Genomic DNA, 16682 nt, shown 5'->3' on the forward strand with positions numbered 1-16682 from the left:
ACAGATATTATTATTGATTATAGGGAAAGCTATTCAACATGAAAACTAGAGAGAAACATAGTTAAAACGGCACCAAGAAAAACATACATAAGCATAGTCACAATCAAACTTTGATGGTAATGATCCCCGAGCTTGATAGCCAAAGAAGTGGCAGATAGCATTAAATTTCTTACCCTTGTATGTGCCTTCTTTCTGTTAAAATCAAGAAATACAATAGTGATTTTAAAAACATCATGATGTTCAACTGTAATAAAATACCATATTTAACTAATAAAAATGGTCAGGTCGTCTCACTTCTTTTTACTCAGCCAGAAGGAAATGTAATTATGCACATATATAGTCAATTTCTCAAAAGCATTTAGGAATTGAAATAGAAAATACTGCAATTAACATACTCCCAGCAGCAATTTTGAGGAATGGCAACAAACCAGCCATGTCCTAATAGCCATATTTTTTTTTTTCCCTAAGTAATTACATAAGTTTAATATTAGTTCAGACACAAAAAGTAAAAAGAAACAAATTGACTATCCATCATAATCAAACCATGTTATCACACTCCACCCAAGTTACAAGAAAGTTACGCAATGCAGACAGCATATGTGCATTATTTGATGACTAAATAGCATGTGTTTTATTGAAATATAGTCTCGTCGAGTACTCTAGAATATAATAGATAATTATGGTGTATGGCAATAGGAGTATAATGTCCATAGAAGCTTATGGAGTCTTATAGCATCTTGTTATATAATAATCTAGAATGTTGTCGTTGATTATATCCTACCAATCGCTTGTTCATTTCTGCTTCCACAAGATGAGCTAAAAGTTTTTCCGTCTCAATCTGGAAAATGGAAAAAAAAAAAAAAAAAAAAATGCACGATCACTATAAACAACAAAAATTCACAAGTTTTTTCTTATGTGATCAGAAGCATCTTAGAATCCCATACCTGGGATAACTGTGCAGAGTCATCAGATTCCGGGTGGAGGAGAAGCTGCAAAATTAGAAAGATTGTAACCACTCAAGGAAACTTATTCGGTGCTCCCAAACAAAGGGTTAATGTAAAGACACATAAGGGATAAACCTGTTTTCTAATAAAGGGTGGCAAAAATTCGAATAAAGCAGATGCCCAAGGTGACAGTTTAGAAGAAATGTTGTCCACAGAAACACCTTTTTTGAGTAAACCATGAATTTCCTGAGAAATACAAAATGTTAATACTATAGTATAAGACCAAATTAGTATACCCACTTGTTTCAAATGGAACAACAGAAACAAGTTTCCTTCTAGTTACATGAAATTAAAAACGGCATAATTTACCTGTAAGAGAGCATACACTTCAGGAATGCTTTCTATAAGCCCCTCTGGCAGTAGGATGACCCCATGGTACTTGTCTGGTCCGCAAAACATTAGACTAGATAACCACAACAATTATAACTCACAACAAAGAAAAAAACAAAAAATATAGAGATTCCAAACCTTGTTCTGCCCTAGCTTGCACAGCATCACAAATTAGTTTTGTCAAGTCAAAAAGAGTAAGCTTTGATGCACCAACCTCTTCGCCCAGAATGACCTACAAGGTAAGTACAAAAGCTAGACTGGAAGATGAAATGCTATTATGAAGACAACCCTCCAAAAGGAGTATCAAATTTTAATACAAGACCAAAATTAAAAAATAAAAATAAAAATAAAAAAATTACTACAAACAAATACAAACCAAATTTGGATGAGACTGGAGTGTGCATTCCAAAGCAACATGTGATGCCTTCTGACCCATGAGTCGGATAAAATAATAATACTGAAAAGGAAAGATGAATATTTCAGAACACCACCACCTTAAAGAAATGGACAACACCTTTACAAAAGAAAAGAAGGAAGCATATTAAAATGCAGGAAACTCAAATACGTGATAAAAAAGCATATGATATTGAAGTTTAATTGAGCCCACAATGGTCACACTTCAATTACATTACAAGAATTTTTTCATGAGGATAAAAATTATGTGTTCATCACCTTCTCTGCAGAGAGAGCATCAGTGCAGACGTTGCTAATGAGCTGGGAATTAACCTGCATAATATAATAAAAGAAGAGATGGCTTTCATTTTCTTCCTCAAAGTATTTGAATTGCATATAAAATAGGAAAAAGAAACAAAAACCCATATGGAATTTCTTCAGATCACACAAAACATCATGGAACCACTACTAAATCAAGCAGTATGGAGCATAACTCAGCAAGGTATACAAAATGTTCCTTAAGCTACAGTAGGAACACGGGGGGGGGGGGGGGGGGGGGGGGGGGGGGGTTGGGTGGGGGTGGTGTGGGGTGGTTGTGGAAATGAATAAACCCAAAAAAAGATGCGAATAGAATTTTCAATAGGTCATAAGAAGATCTATAAATTTTGCCAGAACCATCCGTTCTTCAGTGCTTCGAAGAAGATTCAGAGAAAGGTATAAAGTTTGCATTACAATGTGAAGTAGAAATATAAACCATTTTACTTTTAGATAAAATGAAAAAGAGGACCAGAAAAAATTGATGGATATGTGACCGGAAAAAGCTACTACTACGAGGGCACTCACTCTAGGTGTGCCATCATATTCGATGGATTGAGAAGTTGACATCAGAACCTCTTGATCCAACGGCTATGAGGGCTCAATGAGAGGGCCTTCATTACCGACTTGATTTACGTGACTTCATTTATTCACAAAATTTAATTTCTTAAACTAAAACTTCTAAAACTAATACCTTACAGATTGTATCAAAGCCAACATTTGTTTCAACAAATTGATTCTTGAGATCTCCATTTAAAGTAACGGGAACGCCAACCACCTGCAAATCCAAATGATCACATAAGATTTGAGTTAAAGTAGTTACAATGGAATAAACAAAAGAAAAGCTTCAACGAGAAAAATACAGCTCTTTCATAAAAGAACTGGGAGGGTCAAACCTCCTCCCCGAAACAACCAGGAGTTTCACAGGCCCAAAATTCTTCTTCCAAACATCCTACATGGAGTTCACTCTTTACAAGTGAACTGAAGAAACCAACTACAAAGTACAAATTTAAAATACCATCAAGAATGCAGGAAGATAGATAAAGTATCAATCACAAATGAGGATATTGCAGAAGAAATTGAGTTTTGGAATGATTCGATCATTTTCTATGTGATGGGTAGCAAGCCATATTTTCCCTTTTCCAAGACTTTTGTCCATTGTTGATGGAGTAAAGAAGCCATTTGTTGTTTCTATGAAGGAAGGTTTTTTCCAGGTTAAGTTCAATGATGTTGTTGTCATTGATACCATGCTTAGTCGAGTTCATACTTTCGAAGGAAGGCTGATTATTGTCAAGAGGTGGGATAAGAATGTTCTTCTTGATCGAGATCTTCTTTCTTCAGTCCCTACGTGGATCAAGCTATATAATCTTCTGATACATGCTAGAAGCCCAATGGCGATTTCGAAGAATTGTTCCCAGTTCTCAAAGCCCATTTTCATGGATGACATCACTTTGACTCGTGAGAGAGAAAATTTATTCGAGTTATGACGGAAATGGATGTGCACGGGGACTTTCCGGACAGTGTTTCTGTGTTGATTCATGATCAAGAGTGTGTTGTTTCTATGGATCATTTTTAGGATTCTAGTAATGTGGTTGGCAAATTTCGTTGTACAAAACTCACTCAATGTAATTTAATATTTGGTAAAGTACAGCAACACCCCCTGAGGTTTGCCAAAAGGACACACAGATATAAGTTACCCTATTTTTGGACAATGACACCCCCTCACACTTGATAAAATGGACAAAGACACCCTTACAATGATGAATCGACTATATCACCCTTCAGTATAAAATTGACAAAAATAACCCTTTTATTGACTAAAATACCCATTTGATCTGTACAGATAAGATTTTGACCAAATTTACAAATAAGATTATGGTTCATGTAAATGTCTTTCCGACTGAAGAGCAAGTTGGTTATCCAATTCTCTCCCAAATTTGTGGGTTCAAGTTATAGTCTCATTCTCATCTCAGAATTGAAGGTTGTTGCAGCCGTGTAAAAGGATTGTTGTTTATCTAAACATCATTTCATTTACTATAATCTTTATACATTTGAAAGCCAAAGGAGCCATATGTAAATCCGACTATTGCCTGATAAATTCAAGTTTTTCCCATTATGCTGAAGATTGGTATTTTGGTTAACATGTACCAGTTTGAAGAGGGCCTCAACAGTCACCAACTACCATCGCTCGACGCCATCAATTACAAGGGCAACATCTTCTCTTCGACGGCGGTGGCGGTTGAGACGTCCTCAACGCGTTGAAGATTCAGATCGGGGTCCCAAAACACATCCGGCAGATGGTGGCGGCGGTTCTGGTTGAAGAGGGAGATGATGGCGGCGATTGTGGTTGAGGAGGAGATGATGCCGGCGATTGTGGTTGAGGAGATGGAGCAATGGAGCTCTGTGTTGCATCGTCCATAGAAGCTGACGAGATCTGGGTGGTGGTGGTGGCTGCGCAGTGGACGATGGGTGGTGGTGGCGCCGTATATATAGAGAGAGAGCCCGGGGGGGGGGGGGGGGGGACGGAAGAGAGGCAAAGGGTAATTTAGAGATAGAGAGGCATGGGTAATTTAGTCATTTAATTATTTTGATATTTTATAATTAAAATTAATAAAACAGTGAAGGGAAAAGTAGACTTTTCACATGATTTTAGGCTCTGTTTGGATTGCAAATCTCATAAGGGGTGTCATTGTCCAAAAATAAGGTAACTTGTATCTATGTGTCCTTTTGGCAAACCTCAGGGGGTGTTCTTGTACTTTACCCTTTAATAATTAATTTTTTAGTGAGTGAAATAGAAATAGATTAGTTAGATGAGTTGAGTGTGAAGACAAAGCTGCTGAAAAATTCTACATCAAAAGGGCAAAAAGGTTCAAGATCTTCTACAAAGGGCAAAACAGTCCAGAGATCAAATTCAAAGGGCAAAGATGTAATCTCCTCAAATGTGAGCTTAAAAAGGCATGAATCACACTTGATTTCATCTACAACCATTTAGGTACATGCAAACACATTATTCATTTTCATATGCTTTTTTGTTGAATGGTGAAACCTAAGGTTTTTATTTACTTATTTTTTACAGATTTGAAAAAAATGAGTTTTCATGAATATATATATATATATATATATATATATATATATATCAAGATTAAGATTCTAAAGCTTTCTCTTAAATAAATACTGAGGAGAGTTTTTGAATAAGGAATTCTATATTTCCTTCATCGTTTACAGAGTGTACAAGGTTTATATATACAATAAAGGACAGCTACACTTTAGGCTATAAATACGGAAAGTAATAAATGTACAAAATTAAAGATTTGTAGCTGTACAAACAACTGGAATCAGAGACTAAAATGGGAAGGAATCATTCCAATTTATAAAGGGAATAATTTTGAATAAATTGGATCCGAATCCTGGGGTCAATCGCGCCTAGAATCCAAGATTTTCTGGTGATTTATTTTTCCACACTCCCCCTCAAGCTGGCGTGTAGATACCAGTCATGCCCAGCTTGCCAATTAACTCCTGAAATTGTCCTTTAGCCAAACCTTTAGTCAAGGTTTCAGCAAACTGTTCTTTTGATTGGATGTAGGGAGTACAAACGAGGCCTCCTTCAATTTTCTCCTTGATAAAGTGTCTGTCGATTTCAACATGTTTTGGTCTGTCGTGGATTGTGTGCTATACTAATGGCTGTTTTGTTGTCACAGTAAAGTTTCATAGGATTACTGCTTTACAAATTCAGTTCCTTTAAAATAAACTTCTGCCAAAGTAACTCACAAATTCCCAAAGCCATTGCACGGAACTCAGCTTCAACACTTGATCTAGCCACAATCGTTTGCTTCTGACTCCTCTATGTCACCAAATTACCTCCTACAAAGGTACAATACCCTGAACTAGAGCATCTATCACTGAGTGATCCTCCCCAGTCTGCATCGGTGTAGGCTTCAATCTCCATATTCCCATTTTTGGAGAATAAAATTCATTTTCCTGGAGTGCCCTTGAGATATCTTAGGATCCTGAATGCAGCATTCAGATGGTCTTGATTAGGAGCGTGCATGAACCAGCTGACAATTCCCATGGCATAGGCAATATCAGGCCTAGTATAGGATAAGTAAATGAGCTTTCCAACTAATCGTTGGTACCTCTCCTTTTCCACCATTGGGCTTGTGGTTATACCATCAAGTTTGTGGCTGAAGTCAATAGGAGTATCTTCTGGTTTGCATCCCAATAGACCGGTTTCCTTAAGCAAATCGAGGATATATTTCCTTTGTGACAGAAATATTCCTTTTTATGACCTTGCAACTTCTATTCCCAAGAAATACCTCAGATTTCCCGACTCCTTAGTCTCAAATTCTTTTGCAAGAGATTTCTTTAGGTCATCCACCTCAGTGTCATCATTACCAGTCACAATGATGTCATCAACATACACAATTAGTACGGTTACCTTCCCTCCTTTGTGTTTGTAAAACATCGTGTGATCTCAGGGGATAGATGAACATCTCCTGTACTACAAATAATGGTGGTTGACCCATCGACTAGACTAACAACCTGATTAACAGGGGTAACGGGAGTAGAAAATAATGACAATTCACCAGTCATGTGATCATTGGCTCCGGAATCCAGAACCCTGATAAGTGCACAAAAATTGTTATTTTATACTTAATAATAAATGATTAGTTGATAACAAAAATTGAAAATTTACATACATAGAAATATACTAATTTATTTATAGTAAGTTGTGGTGGTGGATTCTTTCCTTGAGATTTTTCCTATTAGTTGATCAGAATTTATTTTATCTTATTTATTTATTTTATTTTTATTTTATTAGTAATAAATCATTAAATTGTTTTAAAAGTTATTCTTCCTTAAATTTTGGTTTTAATTTTGATTCACGAGTTTAAATCTTGTATGGTTCGACCATGCTTATTCTATACCATCTTTAATTTAGTTTTTACAGGTTTTTTTTATTTTTGCACGAAGTGTAGAAAAATAACGACAGAATCCATAATTTTACACTAATCAAACCCAAGTAGGTTTTCCCGCTTTAACATGAAAAGCAAAAGGAGTACCTGTAGCTATAGTAGCCGTGGGACTGTAACTGATTGAAGTCCTAAAAAAATGGTCTGGGAGGAGTTGAAGCAGGAGGGACAACAATATGTGGAATAATATATCCACCAATAGTAACGGCTACTGCGGTAGTGTGGCCACAGCCAAAAGGACAATTGCGAGAAAATTTCTGCTTTAGCCCAAGATGAAGCTTAAAGGAACGATCCTTTACATGACCCGTGGCTCCACAATGTTGACAAATAACCTTTCCCTCTGAAAGTTTAGAACTAGCAGCAAGTGCCATCTGATCAACTGGAGTCTCTGGTAAAGCTACTGGCTAAGAGATCTGACGTCTATGCTCCTCATGGTCAGGCATAGGAGAGGTGTTTATGATCTGAGTTCTAAGAGCATCATACTCAGATCGTAAACCCATCAAAAACTGGTAGGTATGCTGGTAGTCCAGTCTCTTGACCAAAAGAGTTGCAGCTTCTTCAGAGAAATCGAAGAGAGGTTCATACTGTGCTGATTCTTCCCACCTAGACTAGAGGTACCCAAAATACTCTGATACTGACAGCGTGTCTCCTAAGATGCATGAGCAATCTCTTTATAGAGTTCAAAGATACGAGCGCCATTGCGGGAATGGGCATACATCTTGTTACTGGCTTGCCACAAATGAAAAACGAAAGTGTGAAACATGAACATATTATAGATACGCTCCTCCATTGAGTTGAAGATCCAACCCAGAATGGTGCACCTGTCCATGTCCTATGCAATATATATAGTACCCGTCTTTTTCCGGTTCCTTGACTAGACCCAAAATCCAACCAGTTTTCCCTTTCCCTCCAATATAGAGTTGAAGAGAACGAGACCAAGATACGAAGTCGCGCTCATTCAAGAGCACAATAGTAACCCGTTGTGCCAGAGTCTGATGTGCCGTAGATAAAGTATGTTGGACCGAGGATAAAGTGTCCTTTTGGCTACTAGAATCAGTCACAGTACCAAAATAAGGCTGGTCCACACGTCAAAGCAGGAGGAAAGAGAAAAAACAAGGCCGGAAAAAATGACACTTTCCTCCGAATATGCTGCCAAACAAACACCGGCAACCCACAAAGAAAAACAAACACCAGAAGGACCTTAGGTCATAAAAAACCTAAGGGAATTCTCCTAAACAATGAGTAAAAAATAGAGGGTTACCCAAGGGGTCTGGTGCAAGGGCTGGGAGGAGATGGAGGTGCGCCCGAGGTGAGGGAAAATGGAGAGAGGGATAGAGAAGGTGACGGTGTTAGGGAGAAAGATGGGGAAGCGAAGGTTTTTGTTTTGCTCTGATACCAAAAAGAAGTTTTGGGTTTTAGCGTACTCAAACCAAGAGCCAAGAGCTATATTTATAAACAAAAATAGAGTACAAAGAAAGGAAATCAAATCAAAGAAAAACAGGAAATATGCCAAAATCTACGTGATCCCATGATTATGGGGATCTTATCTACGTGATCCCATAATTACGGTGATCTTATCTACGTGATCCCATGATAATAGGGATCTTATATAAAACACCTAATAAAAGGCTGAAAACAACTAATAAAAATAATAATAATACAGATATTTCAACAGCCTTAAAGGTAGACATAACTAATGCATATGATTCTGTGTCTTAGGATTTTTTGGACTTTATCCTCAAATGGTATGGATTTGGTGATGCATGGACTGATTAGATTATGAAGTGTGACCTCCGCTCATTTTTCTATCTTAGTGAATGGTGTTCCTTGCAAGGTTTTTTTAAAGCTGGTAGGGGCATTAGGCAAGAGTGTCCACTCTCCCTTTTGCTGTTTTGTCTAGTTACTAATTTCTTTTCTTAGACAATTCAGGAAAGTGTCTTAGAGAGCCAACTTGAGCTTTGTAATCCAATGAAGAAGGTGGGGTCCAATTTCTCATTTCTTTTTTGCAGATGACCTGTTATTTTATTCTGAAAGCTAATATTAAGAATGCTAGGACTGTGAGATCTCTCTGTCAGCAGTTTGGTGCTTTCTCAGGTTTGAAAGTCAGTCCAGAAAAGAATCAGATTTATTTTTCTAAATCTGTCAAGAGAAAAGGTATCAAAAGTTTATTGCATTTCACTGAGGGTGCTTTCCCAGTTTCTTATCTTGGTTTACCTCTAGTGGATAGATGTCTCAGAAGAACTCTGATGGAGATCCCGAGCCAAGTGGTCTATGCACTCACTATAGGCGTAAGCGCAGAGGATGATTTCTGATTTATTCTATTTTATTTTATATTCGGCTTTCCTTATTTATTTAGGGATTATGTTCCCTAATTTTTATATTTGACTTTCTTTAATTATTTAGGGTTTTAAGCCTATATATATGGCTGATGGAGGCATTGTGATGGACGTTTTATGAATATTGATAATGAGATTATTGTGGAAATTTCTTCTCTCTATATTCTTCTTCTTCTTCCCTGTTAGAATATTTTGGGTCATTATGTAATTACATATAGTTGGTAGGGTCATTGTGTAATTAGCTGAGTCTTGTATCTTTATATAAGCCACTGTAGGCTAAGGGTTTTGAATGTATGAAATACACATTGTGTAGCCACCATGCTCTCTCTCTCTCTCCCTCTCTCTCTCATTAGTTTGAACATGGTATCAGAGCGGTACGAAACAATGGGAAACTAAGATTGTGGTTGTGATTGCATCTGTGGTGTTCTTCTACAAATCAAAATCAAGATCGAAGTCGATTCTATTCTTCGGGGAAGGCTTGGCCGTCGTTCTGTTCGAGCCGGAGGTTTGAAGCTGTCGTTGTGTTCAGCGCTTATTGTCCGTCGTTCTCAGATCTGAAGCCCTTCGTTTTGTTGTCCGAGGCTGCCTTGGCTGTCGCAAGTTGCAGAGGTTCCATCATCGCGAACCTTCTCTGCTCGGTTGTTAATCGCCGCTTATGTTGGGTTGCCGTCACCGCTGCAAGGGCTAGGGTGTGTACTAGCCTTGATTCTTCATTGCGAACCTCAGGTGTTGGAGTTTATTGTCGGTGGCAGAGTTCTGGTTCTTGCAGGCGCTGATTGTGAAGCAGAATGGTGGTGTTTGCCTGCAAGCGTGAAGTTATCCCAACCTTGGTTTACTAAAACCGGAATAGCAAAGAACTGGTTTTGATTTGGCCCGTTTGCCCAGATCCAAACCCGGTTGCCCAGATCCGGCCCGTTTACCCAAATCCGGATTCAGTTTTTTTTTTTTCCCAAGTTTGGTTTTCTTCTCTCTTTCCTTCTCCATGGCTGCCGGTTCAGACCTGCTTTCTTCTGCTTCTTTCAATCCTCCCATGACTTCGGTCAAGCTCAATGGCAAGAACTATATTTTATGGGCTGTCAGTAGCTATTTTTCTGAAAGCCAAAGGCTTTGGCTCTCATTTGGTTAAGGATAAGCCTAAAGACAGTGATGCAGATTTCGATTCATGGGAACAAAGGGATGCTCAGATCATTTCCTTAATGCTGAATTGTATTGAACTGGATATCAGCTCCAACCTGTTGTATTTGGATACTGCCAAAGAGATATGGAACCGCCTCCAACAGCTATATTCAAGTACTGGTAATATCACCAGAATTTATGAGGTGTGCAGACAATTCTTTGACCTCCGGCAAGGTACTCATAGTCTTGCAGAATACTTCTCCCAGTCAATGGGAATTTGTGAAGAAATGAACTTGTATCAGCCAATCACCTCTGATGTGAAGAGCATGCAACAACAACGTGAGGATTTTAATGTTGTTCGGTTTCTCACGGGGTTATCACCCGAATATGAATCTGTTCGTGCACAGATTTTGGATAGCCCTACACTTCCCTCTCTTCCTGATATGTTCTCCAAACTCCAACGTGCTACTTTATCTAGTGGCGCTTCCGGGAGTGCTTCAAGTGGTGTCACTGCTCCTCCTAGCAGTGAACGTTCTGCATTAGTTGTGAACCAGGGTGGTTATCAGCCTTCTCGTGGCAGTGGCGGTCGGTTTACCCGTGGTCGTAGTCGTGGTCGTGGTCGTGGTCGTGGTCGTGGCAAAGGCAAAGACTCAAAACTCTGCACTCACTGCAGTCTTACTAATCACACTGTCAATTACTGTTGGGATCGTCATGGGAAACCACCACCTTCTCCCTATGCACATCAAGTAACCTCTAATGAAGGGGAATCTTCTTTCTCTGCCACACCAACTGCTCCATAAGTGGCTGTTGAGCCTGCTATAGTCACCATGACAATTTCCCGCGATGAGTATGCTCAGTTTATGTCTCAACAACGGCCTTCCACCTCATCTTCCATGGTTTCTTTTGCCCAATCAAGCAGTGCACCTGCATGTCTCTCATCCTCTCGTCAGAGTCCCTGGATTCTTGACTCTGGCGCATCCGATCACATGACTGGTAGTTCTCATCTCTTATCTGATTTTCAGTCTGTTCCTTCCTCTCAAAGTGTTACTCTTGCTAATGGCTCCTCCACTAAAGTTTTGGGTGTGGGAACCACCCAACTCACCTCTTCTATGTCCCTTTCCTCTGTATTATATATTCCTCAATTCCTTTTTAATTTGATGTCCATTAGTCAAATTACTAAATCTCTTAATTGCTCCGTTACATTTTATCCCTCATGTTGTATTTTTTAGGATCTCAAGACGATGAAGAAGATTGGTACGGGACATAAAGTAGGTGGCTTGTATTACTTTGATCTTGGACCATCTCCCACGGCTCTTCAATCATCTTTGTCTCCTTTCCAGTGGCACTGTCGTCTCAACCACCCATCCTTATCAGTTTTGCAGCGTCAAGTCCCCAGTCTTAGTCTTAGTCGTGTTAAGTCCATGCCTTGTGAAGCATGTCAGTTTAGTAAGCATTGTCGTGTATCTTTCAAACCGAGAGCTACCAATCGTGTTCCTAGTCCTTTTCAGTTAATTCATTCAAATGTATAGGGCCCAATAAAACATATTTCTCTTAATGAATTTTGTTATTTTGTGACTTTTGTGGATGATCATTCTCATATGACTTGGTTGTTTTTAATGAAAAATCGTTCTAAGTTATTCTCTATTTTGCAAATATTTCGCAAAGAAATAAAAACTCAATTTGGATATTCCATTAAAGTTTTACGTTCTGACAATGCCAAAGAATATTTCTCGGACCCTTTTGAGACTTATTTTCATGCTAAAGGCATCATTCATCAATCATCTTGTACTTATACTCCTCAACAAAATGGAGTAGCTGAACGTAAAAATCATCATCTCCTCGAAGTATGTCGTGCCCTTTTATTCCATATGCATGTTCCCAAACGTTTTTGGAGTGATGTTCTTCTTACGGCCTGTCATCTTATTAATCGGATGCCTTCGTCGGTGTTACAAGGGAAGTCTCCTCATTCTATTTTATTTCCCAACTCCGCATCGTGTAATCTTACTCCTCGGGTCTTTGGATGTGTGTGTTATGTCCATAACCTTAGGCCAAGTCTTGACAAACTCGACCCCCGTGCCACTAAGTGTGTTTTTCTTGGGTATTCTGGCACTCAGAAGGGTTATCGTTACTACAGTCCTCATTTTCAGCGCTATGTCACTAGTGCTGATGTCTCCTTTTCTAAGTCTCTCCCATTTTTTCTGATTCTACTACCCCTCTCGATATTACTCTTGAGCCACCTATGCCAACTGTTTCCTCTCTGGTTCCTGCTCCCACACCTCCTCGCTCTATTGTCCCCTTGTAGGTATACTCGACGACCTCAACCGCCTACTTCGCTCCCTCCATCTCCTTTAGAGTCTTCGGATCCGACGCCCTCTACTTTGCCTAATGATTTGCCTATTGCTCTCCGTAAGGGTACTCGGTCGTGTGTTACTGCACATCCCATTTCTAACTTTATCTCCTACCATAATGTTTCATCCTCTTTATCTTGTTTTTTATCCAAAATATCTGCTACTTTTGTTCCCAAGACTTTGCAGGATGCTCTTTCTAATTCGGATTGGCGCAAAGCCATGGTAGATGAAATGGATGCCCTGCACCGTAATCGGACTAGGGATCTTGTTCCCTTACCTCCGGGCTCCAAAACGGTTGGTTGTAAGTGGGTCTATACTGTTAAATACCTTCACAATGGATCTATTGAGCGGTTGAAGGCTCGTCTAGTGGCATAAGAGTACACTCAGACTTATAGTATTGACTACGATGAGATCTTTTCTCCGGTTGCTAAGATTTCTTCTATTCGGGTACTTATTTCCATTGCTGCCAATTATCACTGGCCGTTGTTTCAATTGGATGTCAAGAATGCCTTCTTGCATAGTGACTTAGTTAAAGAAGTTTATATGGAGCAACCACCTGGGTTTGTTGCTAAGGGGAAGTATCGTCACACTATTTGTCACCTTAAAAAGGCCCTGTATGGATTGAAACAATCTCCACGGGCTTAGTTTGGAAAATTCCTGAGGTGGCATTAGAATTTGGTCTTAACAGATGCCAGACCGATCATTCGGTATTTCACCAGCGTACTAAAGCTGGCTTCATTTTTCTTGTGGTGTATGTAGATGATATTGTGATCATGGGTGATGATTCTGAAGGCATTGCTAAGTTGAAGTTGTTTCTGCAAAATCGATTCCATACTAAAGACTTGGGTAAACTTAGGTATTTCTTGGGTATTGAAGTTGCTAGATCCAAGAAGGGTATAAGTTTATCTCAACGCAAAAATGTGTTGGACTTATTAAAAGAAACAGGTATATTAGGTGGTCGTCCAGTTGATGCTCCTATGGATTCAAATACAAAACTCGTGTCTGATGAGGGTGATCTATTTAATGACCCGGGCAGATTTCGTCGCCTTGTTGGGAAATTAATTTATCTCACTATCACTCGACTTGATATTTCATATGCAGTTAGTGTTGTAAGTCAGTTCATGGGAGCTCCTAGAATGCCACATTGGGTTGCTGTTCTTCGGATTATCCGATATCTCAAGCAAGCTCCAGGTTTTGGGTTACTATATAAATCAAATGGTCATCTCAGGGTGGAAGGTTTTTCATATGCTGACTGGGCTGGTTCTCCTTCAGACAGGAGATCTACTACAGGCTACTGCACATTTATAGGAGGAAATCTCATTACATGGAAAAGTAAAAAGCAAACGGTGGTAGTTCGATCTAGTGTTGAAGCTGAGTACAGGGTAATGGCCCATACCACTAGTGAGTTGACTTGGATACAACATTTTCTAAAAGAACTTGGGTTGACAGTTGAAACTCCTACTCCATTGTTCTGTGATAATCAAGCAGCTGTTCATATTGCATCAAATCCTGTGTTTCATGAGAGGACCAAACATATTGAAGTTGATTGTCACTTCATTCGAGGAAAAATATTAAGTGGGAGCATCTCTACTCTATTTGTGAAGTCGAAAGATCAATTAGCTGATATGTTTACCAAAGCATTGGGTCATAATCGGTTAAGGACTATCTTTTCCAAGCTGGGATTATTTGATATATACTCTCCAGCTAAAGGGAGAGTGTTAGAATATTTTGGGTCATTATGTAATTACATATAGTTGGTAGGGTCATTGTGTAATTAGCTGAGTTTTGTATTTTTATATAAGCCACCGTAGGCTTAGGGTTTTGAATGTATGAAATACACATTGTGTAGCCACCATGTTCTCTCTCTCTCTCTCTCCCTCTCTCTCATTAGTTTTAACATTCCCCAACTCTATTCTTCTTCCCCTACATCAGTTTTAGGTATTAGAGCGAAAGATTCTTAGTTTATTGAATTTATTCAGTGCAAAGGATCAAGTTCCACACTATTCACGCCACAAACAAAATACCCTAGCCTTCGTCACCACTCACCGCTGCTTCATCATCTGGTATTAGTTACAGAGGTAGTCCAGTCCTGGAACTGAACCAGTTTCAACATAAGCCAGTCCAGAAGTAGAACAGTTCCCGAAAAAAAAAAAAAAAGAAAAGAAACATTTCAGTTACTGCCACTTTGGATTACCTGCTTCACTTGGGATCCACTTATAGGACTTCGGAAAAGGTACTTTTTCCTTCATTTAAAAATTGATACTTCATATATTTATTTGGTAGTCTAGGAAATTTTGCATGGTCCTAGCTGAACCATTTAAATTTTGAACCCTTTTCACAATCACACAAAAAAATAAAAAATAAAAATAAAATAAAATCTTTATTTTGAAATCATCTCCACGCACTTGTTTGCACCCAAATCCCTATTTCTTGTGCATGAACTTTTAGTATAATCGATTTCATTGCATTCTAAATTCCTATTTGTGCATCATAGTATTTAATAATTTGAATTACTTGGTCCAATTTAAAGTCAAATATCGGCACATATTCCATCAAGTCACCATGACCATTGGAGACTTACACAAAGGTCAGTCTGAAATGGAAGAGAAAATTCAAAACATGGAACAAAATATGAATACTGTTGTAGAATCCATGGCCCGACTCAGTGAAGAGGTGGCTAAACTAACCACGTCTATGGGTAAGCATCCTAGTAATAAACATGAGGGTCACCCATCCGCTTCTCCTATACTTAGGACAAGTCCCAATGGCAGTCATCATGATAACCAAATCGAGTCTTCAAATCCTCACCGTGGTCTTCTCCAACAAAGGGATTCTAACTTTAGGGAGAGTCAAGTTCCAAATTCTAGAAGACCTATATCACATGTTCAGCCCAATCGTAGGTTTCCACATGAATACTTTGAGGATTTAGATGACATTGAGCCGGTATGCGAGGATCACCGTGAGAATCATCAAAGACCTTTTAGGCCCCAGGGTAGAAACCAAGATAGGCATCATCACTTCCCTCAAAGACATTACCATGACTAACCTAGGTACTATCCTAATGATTCGGGCGACATTACCAAGAAAGTTAAGGTCGATGCTCCTAGCTATGATGGTGAGTTAGATCCTAATGCGTTCCTTGACTATTTAGCTGACATGGCAGACTACTTTGAGTGGTATGATATGTCAGATAATCACAGAATAAGATTTGCAAAGATGAAATTGGTGGGCTCTGCCAAAAGTAGGGATGGCAACGAGGGCGGGTTTGGGCGGGTGTACCCTCCCCCGTCCTCGTAACCGTTTAAAAACCCCGCCCCCATCCCCGCCCAAAACCGCAAAAACGGGAGGACTTTCCACCCCATCCCCGCAACCATTTAACATTTTTACCCCTGCGGATACCCGCCCCGCCCCGCCCCGTTTAAGACCATAATTTATTTATTGTTGAAATAGATTTGCTCCTTTTGTTTTTTTTTCCCCTCATCTTTAGTTCTTCACCATTACAACTTTCCTTCTAATCAAATTTATTTGTTACTTTAATATTGTTATATAGGGTACTTAATATATATACTGGGAAATATATACTAATGAAATAAGGGTACTTACGTAATTTGTCTATCTAAACGGGGTGGAGCGACCTCCCCCCGCCCCTGCACCAAACCCGCGCAGGTTTTTATTACGTCAAACCATCCCCACTCAAATAAGCTAAACGGTCCCCCAAAACCGTCAAAAACAGGGCGGGGAGGGGCGAGTAACCGTGGGGGCGGGTCAAATTGCCATCCCTAGCCAAAAGGCATTGGCTGGGAGTTCAAAGCAACCTAGAACGCTTGGGTGAACCACCTATTACGTTGTGGGCTGAAATGAAACAGAAAT

The 16682-nt window shown here is 39.2% G+C and overlaps 1 protein-coding gene across 4 annotated transcripts in view; it reads right to left on the reverse strand.

The window, feature by feature from the left end:
- The window catches only part of LOC132278797 (pyrophosphate--fructose 6-phosphate 1-phosphotransferase subunit alpha-like), a 44392-nt gene that overhangs the window by 11878 nt on the left and 15832 nt on the right, over positions 1-16682 (reverse strand). For 3 of the 4 annotated variants that reach the window (XM_059780684.1, XM_059780687.1, XM_059780686.1), the window contains exons 7-15: positions 2737-2820; positions 2007-2060; positions 1711-1791; positions 1473-1566; positions 1314-1387; positions 1080-1190; positions 945-989; positions 782-838; positions 88-192 (exon numbers count right to left, since the gene is read on the reverse strand). In XM_059780684.1, the coding sequence (XP_059636667.1) occupies positions 88-192; positions 782-838; positions 945-989; positions 1080-1190; positions 1314-1387; positions 1473-1566; positions 1711-1791; positions 2007-2060; positions 2737-2820 (705 nt within the window). The remainder of the gene's footprint in view (positions 1-87; positions 193-781; positions 839-944; positions 990-1079; positions 1191-1313; positions 1388-1472; positions 1567-1710; positions 1792-2006; positions 2061-2736; positions 2821-16682) is intronic. The other variant, XM_059780685.1, reaches the window with a different exon arrangement.

This window comes from Cornus florida, unplaced genomic scaffold (assembly GCF_030987335.1).
Source record: "Cornus florida cultivar Cherokee Brave unplaced genomic scaffold, ASM3098733v1 CherokeeBrave_3.0.0_Hap2_Chr10, whole genome shotgun sequence".
Classification (NCBI taxonomy): Eukaryota; Viridiplantae; Streptophyta; class Magnoliopsida; order Cornales; family Cornaceae; genus Cornus; species Cornus florida.